General features: G+C 35.1%; 2 protein-coding genes across 3 annotated transcripts; one reads left to right on the top strand and one right to left on the bottom strand.

Moving 5' to 3' along the window:
• Nucleotides 1–94: 94 nt before the first annotated feature.
• On the bottom strand, nt 95–8,517 carry LOC144451568 (uncharacterized). Of its 2 annotated transcripts, none has more exons than XM_078142449.1 (12): nt 8,448–8,517; nt 7,336–7,542; nt 6,764–6,881; nt 6,244–6,438; nt 5,628–5,801; nt 4,888–5,035; nt 4,184–4,298; nt 3,564–3,728; nt 2,147–2,781; nt 1,432–1,629; nt 922–1,056; nt 95–382 (listed from the first exon to the last, which is right to left on the bottom strand). In XM_078142449.1, the coding sequence occupies exons 2-12, from the start codon at nt 7,422–7,424 to the stop codon at nt 264–266; spliced, it is 2,091 nt and encodes a 696-aa protein (XP_077998575.1). In that variant the 5' UTR covers nt 7,425–7,542; nt 8,448–8,517; the 3' UTR covers nt 95–263. The 2 variants fall into 2 exon arrangements, with proteins under 2 accessions (XP_077998575.1, XP_077998574.1); XM_078142448.1 differs by having other exon boundaries at nt 2,147–2,784.
• Nucleotides 8,518–10,544: 2,027 nt separating this feature from the next.
• On the top strand, nt 10,545–17,533 carry LOC144451721 (solute carrier family 35 member E2A-like). The gene is made up of 7 exons (XM_078142625.1): nt 10,545–11,307; nt 12,612–12,747; nt 13,106–13,354; nt 14,284–14,337; nt 15,048–15,120; nt 15,720–15,850; nt 17,262–17,533. The coding sequence occupies exons 1-7, from the start codon at nt 10,545–10,547 to the stop codon at nt 17,467–17,469; spliced, it is 1,614 nt and encodes a 537-aa protein (XP_077998751.1). The 3' UTR covers nt 17,470–17,533.
• The last annotated feature ends 1,294 nt before the right edge of the window (nt 17,534–18,827 follow it).

The raw sequence follows: 18,827 nt of genomic DNA on the forward strand, positions 1-18,827 counted from the left end.
GACATGTACGCAACACCGTGTATTTCTCTCATATATTTTATTCATAAATACAATTCTTTGAACTTTCACAAAAACAACACAAAAACGATAGACAATGCAAAATATGGCATTTTTAGAAACTATTGAAAAAAAGCAAAATAAAACGATTTTTAAAAAAATATTTCATTATTTTTACACTGGCAACATTTTTTGAAAAATGTCACTATTTCAGTATGATTTGTATAGTTTGGTGTTTACCATTTACCAATAACCTAGGGGATCCATCAAGATGTATTTAAATATGACAGTTTCCCTAGATTACTGGTTATTAGGTACATCACTAAGAATAGATTAACACCAATGCTGAGGAGCATGACAACCCTCCACTGCCATTGCTGGTGACCTGAAGATGAGACAGAAAGGTCAGAGGTCAAAGGTCAAGTGTGGAATTGTTATGGAAATCACAAAGTGTGGAAGTGGCTTGTGTGAAATTCGTATGCAAATGAAAGCCAAATTAATGGTCTAATCTGCATATAAACTTGGGTTGGATCAAGATGTTATAAAATACCACACTTGGTGTTGACTGAACTGAACTTTCCAAAGAGTGTAATTGTTTATATACAGGGGTCTTATCAATTGAGTTTATCTTGAAAATCACAGTTGTGACTATTCCTTTCACTTTGGTCATTTGAATTTCATCGTACCTTGGAAGTCACAGTTGTGACTATTTCTTTCACACTGGTCATTTGAATTTCATTGTATCTTGAAAATCACAGTTGTGACTATTCCTTTCACATTGGTTATTCAAATTTCATTGTAAAAGAATATGGAACAAGTTTTAAAATGGCAGAGTTTGGAGAGATTTCAAAAACTTTGATTTTCAAAAAAGTTGGTCCTTGGGGTATATTCTACCTTAACAAATGGCTATACATAAACTCTTACCTTCTGTGTGTGGTCTGTTTGTTGTATCAACATCACATGGTGATGATTGGCCACTGTCACTATGGTTACTGTGGTTGCTATCACTACTGTTGCTATGACTACTAGATGAAGACTGGCTCTCAACAGAGTCTTGTTCTACTCAAATACAATTGCAAAAGGAATATGATTATGAATTCTGACATTATAAAATCTGGTTGGGTTTAGTTGTAACAGTTTATATAACTCTTTACAAAATTGACAGTTTCAAAGTTCAAATTAACCAATTAATCAATCTGCAAGCTTATATAGAGGAAAAGATGCAGATAGTTTGCTAAATCATAGTACCATTAAAGCGCGGCAGTTGTCCAACTCACAAAAACGTGTTTCAGGGTACAACAGTACAAAAACCTGCCTGTCTGTCTGTCTGTGTGTCTGTCTGTCTCTCTGTCTGTCAGTCAATTTATTGGTCAACAAATCTTGAAAGATCTGTAAATTATTTGAGAGTACAGCATTATACCTACAATGACTTACCTTTCACTGAGGATGAAAACAATTGTTTAGAAGTGGTAACTCTTGATACTTGAGTTGGAACTACTTTCATCTCACTCAACGTCAGTCTAGCTGGACTTATCAATGGTTTCTGTTTCCGTAGTGACGACATTGGAGTTGATAACGTAGATGTATCCATTGTTGTAGTGCTGTACTGGGTGGCATAGGCTGACCACATTCCTTATGTAAGGACAGAGAGAGGGAATGGAATGGTGATCACCAACGGATAGGGAATGCTGCCACTATCAATATCTAATATGTCATTGCTAATGCTATACTGATTTCATTGCTATACTGATTTTTACATTGTCAAATTATAATAAAGTTAGTTTTTATATATAGCATTTTCACACACTTATTATTCTAGCATAGACCTATAGTGGTACAACAACCTTTCTACTTCCTAAACTCCCTGGGAAGCAGACAATTCATTGCAGCGTAAGTGCATAAGTATTCACATTGCAAATTCTATCCTAGCAGGTCCCCAATTATACAACTGGGTTGACTGGGCACAATTGTGGTTTAAATCATGCCAAAGGACTTAAGCCTTTCCCCCCCCAAAAAGGCAGCCTGCAATGTGCAGATACCAAGCCAGTTACTCTAAACATTTGACAATTATGACCTCACAATTCATGTTTCTGCTACTTTGTCTCTGCATGGTAAAAATCATCCAAAGGGTGATGGAAGTAATACATACCAGAATCTTTCTTCTTTTTACTGTGTGGTGGTCCAAGTGACATTGCATCTAAAGTATTGTCAAGTTCTTTCTTCTCTGGCTCTGAATTTATGGAGAAGGAGCTTGTAAAACTACTGTCAAGACCTGTACTTTGATTGGTTGAAACTACACATCCACCAGATGAGCTGGAATAATTGTCAAATCCTGTTCTGTGATTGGCTGACACTGATGGCCATACGGGTGGAACTGCTGTGTAGCTGTGAAATCCTGTCCTCTGATTGGCTGATACTGATGGCCATATGGGTGGAACTGCTGTGTAGCTGTTAAATCCTCCTCTCTGATTGGTTGACACTGATGACTTGAATGAGGGAGCTATAGAGCAATTGTCAAATGCTGTTCTCTGATTGGCTGACATTGATGTCTTAATTGATGGGGTTGCTAGGAAACCACCGAGTCCTCTCTCATGATTGGTTGATGTAAATGATTTCACTGATTGCGTTTCAAAGTTATGATGTTGATCTTTTTGATTTGAAGATGATAAAAACACAAAGTCTTGTGATCCCATCACCTCGCTTTCATCAGCCAATGAGCTTCCTGGAGTACTGTCACATGATAGAGAAGACATACTGGTATTGGATAGACTGGTATAGCTTCTACTGCTGGGTAGTAAAACAGAGAGGTTTCATGAAGAGATGGTAAATGCAACACATTTACTAATTTCTGGAAAATGTTGACTTTCTTATGTTCTGGGTTTTCAGTACAACTTGGTATAGCTGATAGAAAATAAGTTGTACACTTTCTATATGAATTACATCCATCTAAAAGTTTTTCAACTTAGATGACAGTATATCGATCATTTGAAATTATTTTCCAAATGTTCACATTACTGGGTCAATGTCACCTTTATCAGTTGGGGAAATTAGATGAAAAGTATTGACTATTTGCAGACTGAAGTCTTTGTCTGGAAAAATATTGGGGAATAATATCTAATTGTTCTAGTATTGAAACAACTGTAAGTAGCCATTCAACTCAAGACTGAGAACTGACAATGGAGTCATAGAGTTAGTGTACTAAAGTAGACTATGTCTCAGAAAGGGAAATCATAAACTTTATTGTTACTTTACTTAAGAAAACCTCAACCCATTCTAAGTTGAAAAAGAGAAAAAAAATATCATGGATCACATGAATTTTTGAAGTGGGCTTCAAAATGATCTTAAAATCACTTCATTTTAGGATCCAATATGGCCGCCAAATTTTGAGTTAAAATCTGATAAACTAAAAGATTGTTGATTTCCTTGAAAACAAGATGGTGAACCCCAAATCTCTTTTATCATTTCAAAAGCACCACAACCAAGTTTTCATTTAGCAAACTTTGGACAGATTTTCATGTATAATGATTGCCAAAGCATTCTTCCTTAAATTTAAAATGTGTACTTACCGTCTTCTCATTGACCTTGGCATGTCTCTTGACCTTGACCTTTTTTGAAGTAAACAATAAATACACACAAATAGGCTAGCCATGGTCAGTCTTAAATCTAGTTGTAATTGCCATGTAAGCAACAGTATCCATAGCAACAGTGAGAGGGAATCAGCAACACTCAATCTGAGGAGGAAACAGACACAACAAAATGTAAAGATGTCACAATGATGTGTATATTTATAACGTAAAATATTTTATCCTATTTCTACAAGGGAATATTTGTTTGTCCACAAAAATTTACAAGTTGGGAAAAACAGGAGTAACGGGAGTACAATGTGGTTTTGTTCAGTTTCACCTACTTTGCAGTATTTGTATGCAATTTGGAAGACACTACAAGTAGTATTTATACAAATAATCTAGCGGTATAGAATCAGTATTTTTACTACGGCATAGCAAAGATACCCTACAAATGCACAAGTTCAACTTGATGTTTCTCTGAAATTGCAAATAATTGTAGGTGATGTAAAATCATGAAATGACTCTCCAGAAACCATAGTTTGTGAAAATGTCTCTATTTCCTGGAGTGTGTTCCTCTTATAATACAGCATACCATACAAATTCTAAAAAATGTTTCATACCTGTCTTTACCAGCTATAAGAATTGATGACATTGTTGATGACATACCACATAGTGTAAGAATCCAAGTACACGACTGAAATATTTGAAATATAGTTATAATAATGTGCAAAAAATCTGTAACAGAAGTAAAAAAAAAATAATCATTAAAGTCATAATATGGATGAGAACTGGGTATTTATTTTGGATTTTTAATACAACTTTACAATTTTTTTCTACTTGAGAAATCAATGCAAAACAACATACCGGTATATAAGGGCATCATCAAAATAAAAAAAATAAAAAATAAAAAATAAAAAATATGTTATGGCGAGTTTCTTTTATCTATAGCAACCCCAATAAATACAAGTTGATAATTGTAACTCAATAAACTGAAAAAAAAAAAAAAAAAAAAAAAAAATGTGTGAAAATTTTGTTGTTGTGCATACTGGAAATGATTTGTAAACAAACTTGGTAACATAAGTAAACACCTTAAATTACAAATAAACACAATTAATTAAACGATTTTGTATTGTGATGTCTCAATATATGGGGAAGATGTATGTACACACAGGATGTGCCACAATTACAGCAATATGGACGGACGGACGAACATGAGTAATACTTTTTGCATCCCTCCACCAAAAAAAAGATGTGCCTGCAGGAGGCTAACAGTCACACATGCACACATGTATGTATTATACTGTACAAAACTTGTATCACTTACTCCCAAGTAAAGATGGCATAACAAAATTTGACTGGTTGCCATAGTTACGATTGAGTTTTCCAACAAAGCTGACAAATGCAAAGATTACAGCTAGGAGACGTAGGGTACTAACAGTCCATGGTGTAGTTGTAACAGACTTGGATAAAGACTAAAATACAAAAACATACATGTACATCTAGTCAATGTTTTAGCTATATAGTCAAAAACTTGGTTATCTGGATTAACAATGTTGTTCACCACTACAGTCACATCTCTTAGTACATACATCTGTTCTGAATTTGAAATTGATATCCAAAGTTGTGCTAAATCCAATTAGAGCTAAAAAGTAAACTGATGATGTAATTGCACTGCAGCGGCAATACAGGAACAATTACTGGTTGTTTTAGATACACATGTATGTAATGATGTCAGAACCCTACAACACACGAGTCCCAGTGTGGGTACTCAAGGTATTGTACACATGCTAGTAGTGTGTACTGCAATGCCTGCCTCACAATGACTGATGCAGAGAACACCACAAACACTCATGCAATACCCTAGATTATGATACACTTTCACTCACGTGTCATCGGGTTTTGTCAATATATTAAAGTTATAGTGCCTTGTCTAGTGAAATGTTCAGCTTTTTTGCTCTTTCCAAAATGGTTTTCTGTTTTTTATCTGCTACAATTCTCGAGAATAATCACGAAGCACTATAACTTTGAGGTTATCTGAGTTCCAGGATGTGATAATATACTTACCGTGTTGACATCTTTGACACTCGATTCTTTTAATCGTCTTCCTAATACTCTGGATTGGATTTGTTGAGTCTGTTGTCTTAATTCTTGTTGTAAAACTAACTCACAACGTAAACATAGTTTGTAGATTTGTTCTAAGTGATGCTGGTACACTTCAATCTCATTATCAAAGTTAGCCTAAAATAAAACAGTCGGTCAGTTATGTTCACTTTCTTATTGCACCATGCATGAGCCAAGTTGTACACATTCAAACAAAATAGATAGGATTTATACCTTGGTTGTTGTATGTCACAAACACAGGCATCTACATAAATTGTAACTACGTAACCGCAATCCACAAACAACAAATCAAACATTCAAAATCCCCATACATTACACTTGAAGACATATTATTACTATTTGTAACTACACATAATCAATTCATACTGACAAGGCCCCCAAGGTTATTCATATTTTCACTGGCTGAACAATATGAGGTTATTACCAGATATCACAAATTCATTTGTTGGTATCACTATGAGTGCCATTGGAGCATGAGAGAGAAAACGATTCACTTTTGTTAGTAACTGATATTTTCTGTTGAGCAACAAGCAAAATAGATAATGTTTGACATACATACCTCACTGTGTGGTACAAACAGAGCCAGTTGTTTCACCTTCAGCAACTGATTCCTGTTGCACTCCTCACAAAGTAAATTGTTACTGCTGTTTCCATGGTTACTTGGTTCGGAATATTGTTGGTGATAATCTGTGACAACAGAATGATTTAAATTTTGCTGCCGTTGAGCGGGAATGGGTTTGTTGTAATCACCTTCCTGTAAACAACAGAATTAAAAAAACAAGATTTGACATGGATGCCTGTTGTAAGGTTTGTGTGTGTACTGGTACCATTCTAAAGAGCGCCACCAACGGTGAGTGTGTGGATATATTTCATTTTATTTATGTATGACAAAGCATAAAACAAGATTTGATGAGTTCTTCCTGCAAGGTATGTGTATGACCATTCTATAGAGCGCCACCAACGGTGAGAGTGGGGATATATAGTGCACCACCAATGCTTCTGACGTATCAAATGTTATTTGACCCATGAACAAATAACTGCAAGACTAGCACTCAGTTTGAATCTATATACAATCTCACCTCATCAAATCCATTGTATTGTTCACAATGAGGACAATCCCAGCAGTCCTTGTTACCATAGGGAACCACAGTATCTTCATTACAAAACCAACAATTGACTTTGATATGACTTGGGTTTCTGTTAAACATGATTTCATTAAGAGTGAATAGTTATATAAATATTAACCAGTCTGGGGGGTTTACTGTAAGATACGTCGGGTTGTTCAGCTCTATCAGGCTTCTTATAATGAGTGCTGGCTGACAGCGTGGCATGAATATCTGTATCTTACAGACTTCTGGTAAGCCATCTAGGTTTGACATAGGGTATGTTTCTGCATTTATCTCGCCTGAAAGACTCCTTAGAAAGCGGATCTTCATGAAGGTTCATAGTGTGTTTGAAAACATGTACCGATTGGTCGAACTCAATGCTGTGATTAGTACAAACGTTAGACTGAAAGATTGAGTTGTTGTGTCCACTAACCAAAGATCTTTTTGTACAAATGAATTGTTTGAAAGGTGAAACATTGCTTCGATACAACAATCTGAGAGCAATTTTAATTGATACAAAAACTATGATAATCAAGACCACTTACCTGATAACATGTAGCCATATAAGGAATAATCCAATCACAGCTGTTAGTATTACACACAGTACAAGTGTCAACATTATCTCCACAACCATATGATATACACGGTCACACTAACACGTAATTAGCTCTCACCAAGGCGTCTCAACACTTCACAATACTGTATTACATACAACTCAATCCAAGATGGATATAACAAAGATACCGGTCACCCTGTACACCAAATGATGAAATCTATTAGATACTGAATGTTGGCCAAATATACATATTATTCTACCATACACAAGCCAAGTTATCGTTTCCGAACAGAAAGTATAGATTATATACCCTGGTTGTTCCACATCATGACAACCCATGCCTATATATGAATCAACACGTTCACAATCATCATTATTTTTCTGGATTTTTCATAATTATGCTTGAGGAGGTATAACTACATTATTCCCCTATACTTCACTTTATTCCACTGGAAAATACTCATCTAGCAACTAGTAGTGACAAGGCCCCTTAGGCCACTCATATTTCTCTTGGTTGATTGGGGGGGGGGGGGTGTATTGGGGAACAATATCTAAATATTTAGCCATGACTATGAGTAAATCTGAATAAAATAGACCTCTGGAAAATTGCACACCAACAAAATATAAACAGAAGTCTGAGAAGTCAAAAATAGAAAGTATTGGCAAATATGCATTGCTTAAAAATAAAATGATATTGTGACATGGGAAAGAAAAAAATATGGCAGGTTTAACTTCAAGTTCAACAGCGCTCCTTCCCCACCCCAGTGCCACTACATGTATCTATTTTCGGCCATCAATTTTACCAAGGTTTCCCGCCAAAATTATGGAATGCAAATCTAAGCTGTGGTCTTCCTGTTTATTTTGTCTTGTCTACGGGCAGGATAGTCCTGCTTGCAGACAGAGTAAGTCGGGACTCTATTCTAATGGGACTGTAAAAATCTAGAACTTCTTCACAAGTAACCCATGCCATGCCGATTCAACCGAAGATGTTTTTTCTCAAAGGCCTGCACCTGTTGGACGACGCGACGGGTAAACGCTCTTATCCAAATTAAATCAACTCTCTATTACTACGTCATTGGTGTAACCATAAACATAACTTACTTTAGCGTAAAACGTGATATTTTCCTTCGTCTGACTTCTTACTCTTCCTTTCACGTGTTTCACTCGCTGAAGAAACCACAAACAATCAAACGACGAATATGGTACCCCTAACTCTCTTTAAATTAGTGATATCATAAACACCCCGGTAAATATTGGTAGAGCATCAAACATTTCTGTTACAATATTGCAGCAGACCACATATGAACAGACTTTCCTCAACGGTCGAAAACTTGGACAAACATAGCTGTGATGCCCGTACGTTAATGGCTGACTGTTTAAGAATATTGTATTAGAAACTTAAAGGGTCTGCTGACGTCGCACGTTGACCCCCATGCATCGATTGCATGTGACCTGGCTCGATTATATAAACATTGCCATTGAACTTGTGTGAGGACTTCAGTGAATGTGGTGAGTATTAAAACACAGATTTTTGATAAGTTGACATTGCTTCTTGACCCGGTTACAATCATCATTGGTACTGGTGACGAGACGTCCACTGAGAGCTAGTGATCAAACAATATGGAACTAAAGTCAAAAGATGATTGATGTAGTAGTGTGTCGGTATTTACATTTCGTTACACCATTGACCCTAGGGTATATGGTTACACCTGGGTATGGAACTTTGGAAGTATCACGTCGGCGATATTTCCATGGGTAGGGGGAGATAGTTCAGCAAGGTAAGATTTCGTTCGAAACCCGTCCACTGTCGTGTATTTGACCACTAAGTCATCCAAGGACAAATGAATCAACCAAAGAAAATATGGTTAGTTAGGGTACATGGTTTGGTAAATACATAGACATGATTGATTTCATGTAGGGTATATGGTAAAATGATAATCGTATCCAGTAACAGCTGCAGGATACAGAGGAGATCTTCCCTCAGTATATATATATAACTGTTGGAAAAATTCGTTGAACAGGACTTCACTCTCTGAAATCAAAACTTATGACTATACATTTTGTAGCGTTATCAGTTGATGCGATGATAAAGTAACTAACACTACAGCAGGGATGAATTTAGTGAGACTCCATGACTGATGTGTGTGTGTACTTTGACCTCAAATATAACATATTGTATATATTGGTGATGACGTTTTTGACTCATAAATCAATCCGTAATCAATTATTTTAAAGCCCAATGTTTCAATCCAAAGTTCTCAATTTAGTGTTAATTATCTTATCAGTGGAGGCCATAAGGATTACATAGCGTAATTCCTTTACTTAGGATTAGGGGTAAAGATTAACTCTTTGTGTGGCTCTGTCCATAGACCCTCTGTGGGTGGAGGGTCTATGCTCTGTCTGACAACAGTTTTTCTAACTCAAATGTTAATCCAAATTTTACATGATTAGAGGTGAGATAAATCATAAATCCGCCACCAACCGGATAAATAGTTCATTGTAGGATAAAAAACTAAATTTGTTTAGTTAGACCTCAGTCCCCACCCCATCTAACTTAATTGACCAAAATTTAAAAAATGTTTGAGATGGCACAATCAATTTCACATAAGTATGTAGTAGTAGGTAGTGCCATGAATGCAAAAGCCTGTATAAAGTATTAGATGAACACTTAATATTCATGACTCCTAAGTGCGTATTACCATCAGATAAATAGTCATGAATATTCAGTGTTCATCTAATACATATACATGTCTACTAAATCCCATAATGCATCAGTGGATCACTGCTAGCACAATGGAGATGTAATAGTGTTTCAATTTGGTGTTTTTGGTAATTGCATGAAAGTGATGTGATGTGAAAACATGAATGACTTTCCAGAACCCAAAGTTTATGAAAATACTTTTATTTGCTAGAGTGGCATTCCCGTTAAAGTTCATTCACCCAAGGACCTCAGAAAATTTAACACAATGTACATGAACGACATTGTTTACATTTGTTGTTGTTGTTGTTGTTAACATTTGTTGTTGTTTACATATGTTGATGTTGTTCACATATGTTGTTGTTTACTGTTTTCAGATATATTGCTGTCATTACTAAGTACTCAATAGAATCACAGAGACTGCCATAACCGTCAGAATGGAGTTTGAAAAGTACAGAACTTGAAAGAATCGTGATAAAAAAGTTGGTTGTGATCATAGAATGGAAACAACTACCCAGCATGGAAGTGGTATTCATGTGTCTCCACCATCATCTCCAAGATGGTCACAAGGAGTGATATCACAACCCCTCCCACCAAATGACTCAGTCCCAGTACTCCTCAACAGACGAACTCAAGTGGTGACATCGGCATCAACATCATCATCATCATCATCACCACCTGCATCACCAACTATTTCTAAATCATTCCATTCATTCCAAAAATCACATCCAGAATCCGAATACAAAAATGAACATGAATCTCATTACAATATTGAGAAGCTGAAGTTGGAAGCCATCAAAAGTGGGAGGAAACGAACTCAATCTGATTCCGAAAAAGAAATTAGCAATTCTTCTCCCAGACAAGCTGTCAAGTTGAACTCTCAGAGTGCAACCACTGTTGATTTGAATACAACTAGAGAACGATATGCCACAGATATCCAGCAAGAACAACCTCGCGGAAGAGCTAACAGTTTTACCCACAGTACATTATTGAAATCACAGATGTTAAAAAATAGCAAAACTAATGAATTTCATAAGGCTGCTGTCACTGCTAAAGGACAAAGATACCACAAGGTTTCAGATTCAGATTCAGAATCACAGAAACTCGAATCCACAACCCAATTTGAAGATCCTGAAAGCAAAGATGGGCTTTTTAATTTCACAGCTGTCATGTATTTATTATTGTGGTATTTCTTCAGTTTCTGTACATTATTCCTGAATAAGTACATTTTGTCTGTACTAGGAGGAGATCCTGCAACTCTAGGTAGGTCAAAGGTTAACTTTGTTCTATTTAATTTACATATAAGGTGGCCATTATCATATGGATGAGAAATGGGTATTATTTTTGATTTTTAATTTATGGAATAACTTACAGTGAAGTCCATCATATGTTATATTTGGAACTCAATAAATAGCTAAAAAAATGTGCACAAATTTATTATACTGTCAATTTGTGAATTTTAATCCAGTTGGGTACACATAGGTAATCTCTGGTGATTATAATGGTGATGTTTGAACATATGGTGAAATGACACATGTATGAACAGAACACAGTTATTTTTAAATCACTTTCTATTTGTGCAAACATGTCACATATGTTTTAGGTTTTTTTTTCACAATTTATTGAGCTACAGAGCAGAGCTCAACATGGTATATGATATTTCACATCTTTTAAAAGTAGTCAACTAATAGACAGGGCTTGAAATTAACTTTTTTCCACTGGGACTACCAATTTCAGAATTTCAGAATTTCAGAAATTAGTAGCCCAAGGATGGTGACCAATAGTCCCATATTCCTGAACTGAAAACAGAGCTCCTCTACTGGAAATATGTGTGTTATTAAAATAATGTTCGTAAATGTTCCATCCTTGAAACCATGCATAATTAGTGGTAAACTAAGTGGGCTACCAGTTGCAAATTGTGGTAGCCCTATGACAAGGATTGGTAGTCTTTGGACACAGGACTACTGTTAATTTCGATCCCTGGTAGAGTTATTTTATCAAGTAAAAGTCAAAACTAAATACCTATTTCTCAACCATATGGCAAAACAACCATTAAGTCAATAATTCTATCTCTGACATCGGTTGCCCAGACAAAAAAATTGATAACCTCAAGCTATTTTTCAAAATGTGATCACATTTAAACGTCTTGAGGTATTGTTGACAGAATATACAATATGATTTTATTGAATCATAGACCCTCTAACAACACTTACGCAATCAATGCCTCTTTTCATACCATAGAACAAAGAAATACACGACAAAGACAATGTATGCACTTAATACATAAAATGCTATAGATCTTCTTAGAGTTTTGAACCAGTTGAAAATTTCAAGGTGGTGGGTAAATTTAGTGAAAAGTACATGGTTAACAAGGGGCTATCACTGAGTGTAAACAACTCAGATAGCGTCCAGGAAATGACTATTTAGCTTAATGTATGCAAATGAACATCGTACTGTAAACATTCAGATATCCTTCGATGTTTACCGCAGTTGTGTATCCTGTTGATGGAGGGTCTATGGTTGAAAAATGCATTGATATATCTAATGTTCATTCCATGTACTTGTAGGTGTTGTTCAAATGTTGGTTACCACATGTTGTGGTTTTTGTAAGATGTACATTCCGTGCTGTTTATATCAACATTCAAGACGTGAAGAAAAACCACCTCGTTTTTTGGTAACCATGGCATTCTTAGGAAGTATGAGGTGAGATGCCTGAATACTGATATCCTGTATGTCACATGATGACATTGCAGAGCCACATTGTTCAGGTCACATGACATTCTTTAGGTCACATGACATTCTTAGGTTCACTTTATATGCTGTAGCCTGTAGGTCAAATTTTGTAAGCTGCACATGATATACTGGAGTTAACTTGACATTCTGAAGTTCACATTATATTCTTGAGTTCAGTGACATTCTGCAGGTCACATTCTGTAAGTCACATGACATGTAGGTTACATGAGCTTCTGTAGGTCACATGATATTTTGTAGGTCACATGACATTCTGTAGGTCACATGACATGCTGTACATTTACTAATTGGTTTGATTTGTGTTTTTCAGATGTATAACAGTGTTGCTAGGACTGGTCAGTTTAAACAACATTGCAGTTTCATTTACAGAAACAATCAAAAGTACTGCACCTTTATTTACAGTCTTAATAGCATTTCTTATTTTACGTGAAAAAACTGGATTATGGGTAAATTTATCACTTATACCAGTAATGGGAGGATTAGCACTTACTAGTGCATATGAACTCAGCTTCAACGTCATAGGCTTCGTGGCTGCCATAGCAACCAATCTTGTAGACTGGTAAGTTGTTTATAATGATAGCATGTTTGATATTTTTGGCCTTGCGTGAATTTTTCCGTGTCTGTGCACATGAATGTGAGCATTCTGCTCATGACTTTCTCTTAAAGAGCACATGCATGGCGATGACATAGGTACAAAATGTTTGTGCCCAGTCTAAAATACAGGTGAGCAACTTCTACGTCAATAATGACAATATTTTCATGGTTTTTAGAAGACAAACATGTCGATTTTTAGCCTAAATTCCCATGGATATTGCGTTAGAGGGAATAGTCAACAAGACATCGGTTATTGTGTCATAGCATGAGATAGTTATTTCGTTTGGTAGTTTGGTGATTATTCCCTTAATGACATTCATTGCTGAAGACACTTCATAAATATATAATATTATTTTATTATTGTAATCAAAATTATTATTTACAGGTATGTAAACATCATAAAGCACAACAACAGCATAAACATTTTTCTCGTTATTAATCAGTTATATCCCATAATACTGCATTGATCCACTGTGAACCTATCCCGTGATCATTCATTCCCATCCTCTACTCCTAGTACACTTGGTTACCATGGTTACCAATTTTTTTTACTTTCATCCACCTGCCAGATATTTGACTCATGGCCACGAAAGACCAAATTCTCAATAAAAGTTGCCCGCACACGAGAGGAATCAGCACAAGGGAAATGCCACGAGTGAAATTTGGCTCAGTTGATTCCTCTAGTGTGTGCCTGGCTTGAGGTGTATGCTATCTCACTGAGCTAGATGGGGCTGAGATGATCCGATACCACGTTAGCATCTAGACTAAGTTTTGTTGACATTTTAAAAATGTATGAAGTTTCTGAATGTCAATTTTCACTAGTTGAGCTATATAAAGAATAAGATAACTGTTCACTACTTTATCACAATATTTGGCTTGTTTTTTCTTCTGCAGTCTTCAAAATGTATTCTCAAAGAAAATGTTAAGTGGAGAAAAATATAAATATTCGTAAGTATTGAAATAATTTCATATATTTTATGTTGGAAATCATACAATTGTAAATGTTTTAAAGTAAGTAGTGATTTGATAAATGTACCTGTGATAAGACCCATTTTTACATCCTCAATACACATCAATCAGTATTTTTGTTAAGGGCGGTAAGCAGGTAAAATCTACCTGAGTTCCCCCTGTTGTTTTACCGCCACCATAATGATTGTATGCATTGAAAGTTATTTTACCATATTCCCCCTTTCTGTTACTGGGGTACCCCAACCTTAGCAAAAACACTGCATATCATATATCATATCATACATTTTATCATCATATGATATATCATATATCATATCATATCATATCATATCATATCATATCATATCATATCATATATATCATATCATATATTGTATTATAATTATATATCATATCATGTTATATATCATCTACATATTATATCGTATGTGTTATATATCATAATATATCATAACCATATCATTGTTTTTGTCAAGGACGGTAAGTAGGTAAAATCTACCTGCATCCCTCTGTCATTTACCAGGGTTCCCTACCAGTATTGTGTTATGGGTGATAAGTATATGTAAAATCTACCTGCGGTCCCCTGTCATTGTACTGGGGATCCCCAAAAAAAGTTGTAATACAATGTGTGGGATTTCTGTCCGTTTGACCAGTTTTTACCAATTTTCTCCTGTTTTTAATGCTTCCAGAGCACCTGAGCTTCAATTCTATACTAGCTTAGCAGCAATATTTGTACAGGTACCAATATGGTTTCTTTATATGGTAAGTTCATCCTGGCACCAGCTATTTCCCTCACATTTATGATACCTGGTGACCAACTCATTTTCTTAGCTTGGTAACCATGGTTATTATATCAGTTAGTAGTTGTGAAGTCAGCTGACACATATTGGTAAAAGATTAATTTTGAAAACATGCTGTAGTACTTATGGTGATTACCTACAAGATAATAGTCACAATAATCTATGGTTATATCGCCTTATAAAACACATATGGTATTATTATTGTATATGTAGCTTTTATTCTATATGGTGATTAGGAAGATTAAAAACTAACTATTTCCATTGTGCATGTGTACTTAGTCTGTAAGATATGACGTACGTACATACATACATACATACATACATACATACATACATACATACATACATACATACATACATACATACATACATACATACATACATACATACATACATACATACATACATGCATGCATACACACATACAGACAGACAGAAAGACACACAGACACATACATGTATACACACACATTCATAACATACATTTTATGTTGGCATGCATAACTTCAAAATATCAGGCATAATACTCTGTTTAATAGTAAAATATTCTCTTTTTTGCAGGGTTCACCATCCCAGATGAAATATCCAGATCATGTACTTATATCAGCACTCTGTTTTGATGGTCTGTTTTTTCATTTACAAAGTATAACAGCATATGCCTTGATGAGGAGAATATCTCCAGTCACACACAGGTAAGTATTATGGGATATTAATTTGCACAAGATAGTATTATGGTATGTCACACATGTTAGTATTATGGGATCTTAATTTACACAATATAGTATTATGATGTGTTACACATGTTTGTATTATGGGATCTTAATTTACACAAGATAGTATTATGGTATGTCACACATGTTAGTATTATGGGATATTAATTTACACAAGATAATATTATGGTATGTCACAGATGTTAGTATTATGGGATATTACTTTACCCAATATAGTATTATGATGTGTTACATATGTTAGTATTATCATACATTTCCTACACTTTCAGTAGTGTTAAGCTTTGGCTCATAGATAGGTTAATCCTGAAACGTCAGCTATCTATCACTTTATTGGACTGTGGACATTTTTATCTCAACAAGTTTTTGAAGATTATAAGATATCATGTTAACACAAATCCATAATATCTGACTATTATTAATGGATTTAAAAAAAAACAATGTGTCGGAATTCCTATATAACAATAAAAAGTCATGGTATTTATTAGTGTTCACTTTTATTTCCCAGTTTTTATTTTTAGACACATGTAAAAAAACTAAAAAAAATTATGTAGACATTGTTGCGTTCTTTTTCTCTCTCCCCCCCCCCCCCAAAAAAAAAAAAAAAAGAGAAAAGAAATAAAACCTTATTTTCGCTAATCTTGCTGGAAAGCAAAAATGTGTAAATAAGTATGCTGACTAAAATACCTTCTTGCACATGCAAACAATGTACCAGTCTGGTATTTAGTGAAAATTGATCTATGAGAACTAGCTGACAACTGTAAAATCTCAACAACAACAACAAAAAAAAAAAAAAAATATTCCCATAGCACAAATATCTAGTATCAAATATCTAAATGTTGTTAATGTTGTATTTGTGATGATTGTATACAGTTATTATGAGGTCATTATTAGGCCTAGAAAAAATAATTGTTTGGTTCCAGTTACCCGACCCCACCTAGATTTTCACTGCCTACCCTCCCTAAACTCTTTGTATGTATTCAGGGAAAAAAAATAAATTTGTGAAAATTGTGAAGTCTCGCAAGAAATAGTGGATGCGGAAACTGACATCAACTTAAAAAGACAATATAAAACTGTTCTTCCGATCTGTAATGGCTGTACATATGATAGGAAGAAACCAATAACACAGAGACCATTTGGAAAACAATGGAAAACGTGAACTAGAAACTCAGACATGAAAAAATAAAATAAAATAAGAAATCTACCTACCCACCTATTCTAAAATTTGAGTGTAACCAGAACCACACAATTTCTTTTATTAGGCCTTATTGGGTATACACCCATTGACATCTTTTTTTGTAAATAAATAAATGAATAAATAAATAAATGAAAAGTTGTATAATATTAAATTGTTATTTTTTCTCCCAAATTCTAGTGTTGCTAATACGGCCAAGCGTTCCCTCCTTATATGGCTGTCTGTGGTCATATTCAATAATCCTGTTACACTACTGAGTGGACTTGGTACAATGATTGTGGTCATCGGTGTCTTGTTATACAACAGAGCTAGAGAATATGAGCAAAGACAAAGGAAAAGTGAGCTGCAAAGAAATGTTGACATCGAAGAAGGCAATGTCAGGAAATGAGACAGTGCATTGACCTTTGTCAGTGAATTACCCACAATGCATTGTGGGTAATATGATGGCGTGGTCAGGTAGTTGTTCAGTGCAATCTATTCCCTTCCTGTTTGCTTGATAAATCATAGTTTTATTTACGTTCATGATTGCGTCTTGGGTGCTTCACTACATGTGACCGATTTTCAGTACTGATAATGTTCAACACAAGACAATGTTAAATGCACCGTTTAAGAACTTAAAATATGAATGTTACTGCCACTGTTTCAACCAGGGAGGTGTAAGGGGAAGAACACTATCTATACAGACCCCCTTCTCACCTTAAACCTCCATGTTTCAATTCTCATGGTTTAACTGTAGATCGGGTTTTGACTGACTAGACATACGTGCGAGATTAAACAAAACGACAATGAAAATTGATCAAAGAGGGAAGGGAGGGGAAGGGGATGGGGAAGGGGTGACAAAGACCAAATCATGAACATGTATAATAAAGGACAATTGAAGCATAGAAATTTATTTATAGATTGAAGAAATAGCCTAACTCTTGATTGAATTTTAATCAGATTGCACTGTTGCGACGACATATACAGGGTGTTTACCAAATCATGTGTAATGTATTGATATACACGCAGGGATGCCTTTTTGCAAAAAAGGTTACGATAATGTGCTAACACTAAATCAAGAGATTTCGAACATTGTTTTTTGATCTTCTTGAAATAAACTCCATATTTTTTTTTAAATTTTGAATTTAAAAAAAAAAGTATTAGTAATGCATATGGACCAAAATGTACGGGCCAGGTACCTTCTTGGTAATTTTTTTAAAATTTTGATTTAAAAAAAAGAGGATGGACCAAAATGTACAAGTCAGGTCATTACCATGGTAACAAGTTTTGATTTCATATTTGAATTTTGCAGATTGTGGCATTATTTAATGGTGCTCATAAAGTGTATATCCTTTGAGAAATATTTCTCTGTATTATGTTCATTTTGTTTATAAATTGTTTGAATTTTGTTAGCATGAGAAATATTGTATATTACAACAAGTAAATCTTTCTCATACATTTTTCCTCAATACTTTTGTGGAAATAAGGGTTCACTGGTGATCACAGTGAAATGTACACAATGTAGTGTTCACTGGACCCCAGTAATCACAGTGAAATGTACACAATGTAGTGTTCACTGGACCCCAGTAATCACAGTGAAATGTACACAATGTAGTGTTCACTGGACCCCAGTAATCACAGTGAAATGTACACAAAATACAGTGTTCACTGGACCCCAGTAATCACAGTGAAATGTACACAGTACAGTGTTCACTGGACCCCAGTAATCACAGTGAAATGTACAAAATATAGTGTTCACTGGACCCC

The sequence above is a fragment of the Glandiceps talaboti genome, chromosome 21 (genome assembly GCF_964340395.1).
Source record: "Glandiceps talaboti chromosome 21, keGlaTala1.1, whole genome shotgun sequence".
Classification (NCBI taxonomy): domain Eukaryota; kingdom Metazoa; phylum Hemichordata; class Enteropneusta; family Spengelidae; genus Glandiceps; species Glandiceps talaboti.

What these genes read in the sequence shown, in the direction of transcription:
- LOC144451568 (XM_078142448.1), bottom strand. Translation starts at nt 7,424, where the DNA reads ATGGTTGTGGAGATAATGTTGACACTTGTACTGTGTGTAATACTAACA. An exon ending in ATATGGCTACATGTTATCAG is followed by an intron (nt 6,882 to 7,335) that starts GTAAGTGGTCTT and finishes CATGTTTAACAG; the next exon opens with AAACCCAAGTCATATCAAAG. An exon ending in AATACAATGGATTTGATGAG is followed by an intron (nt 6,439 to 6,763) that starts GTGAGATTGTAT and finishes TGTTGTTTACAG; the next exon opens with GAAGGTGATTACAACAAACC.
- LOC144451721 (XM_078142625.1), top strand. Translation starts at nt 10,545, where the DNA reads ATGGAAACAACTACCCAGCATGGAAGTGGTATTCATGTGTCTCCACCA. An exon ending in GCAACCAATCTTGTAGACTG is followed by an intron (nt 13,355 to 14,283) that starts GTAAGTTGTTTA and finishes TTTCTTCTGCAG; the next exon opens with TCTTCAAAATGTATTCTCAA. An exon ending in CAATATGGTTTCTTTATATG is followed by an intron (nt 15,121 to 15,719) that starts GTAAGTTCATCC and finishes TCTTTTTTGCAG; the next exon opens with GGTTCACCATCCCAGATGAA.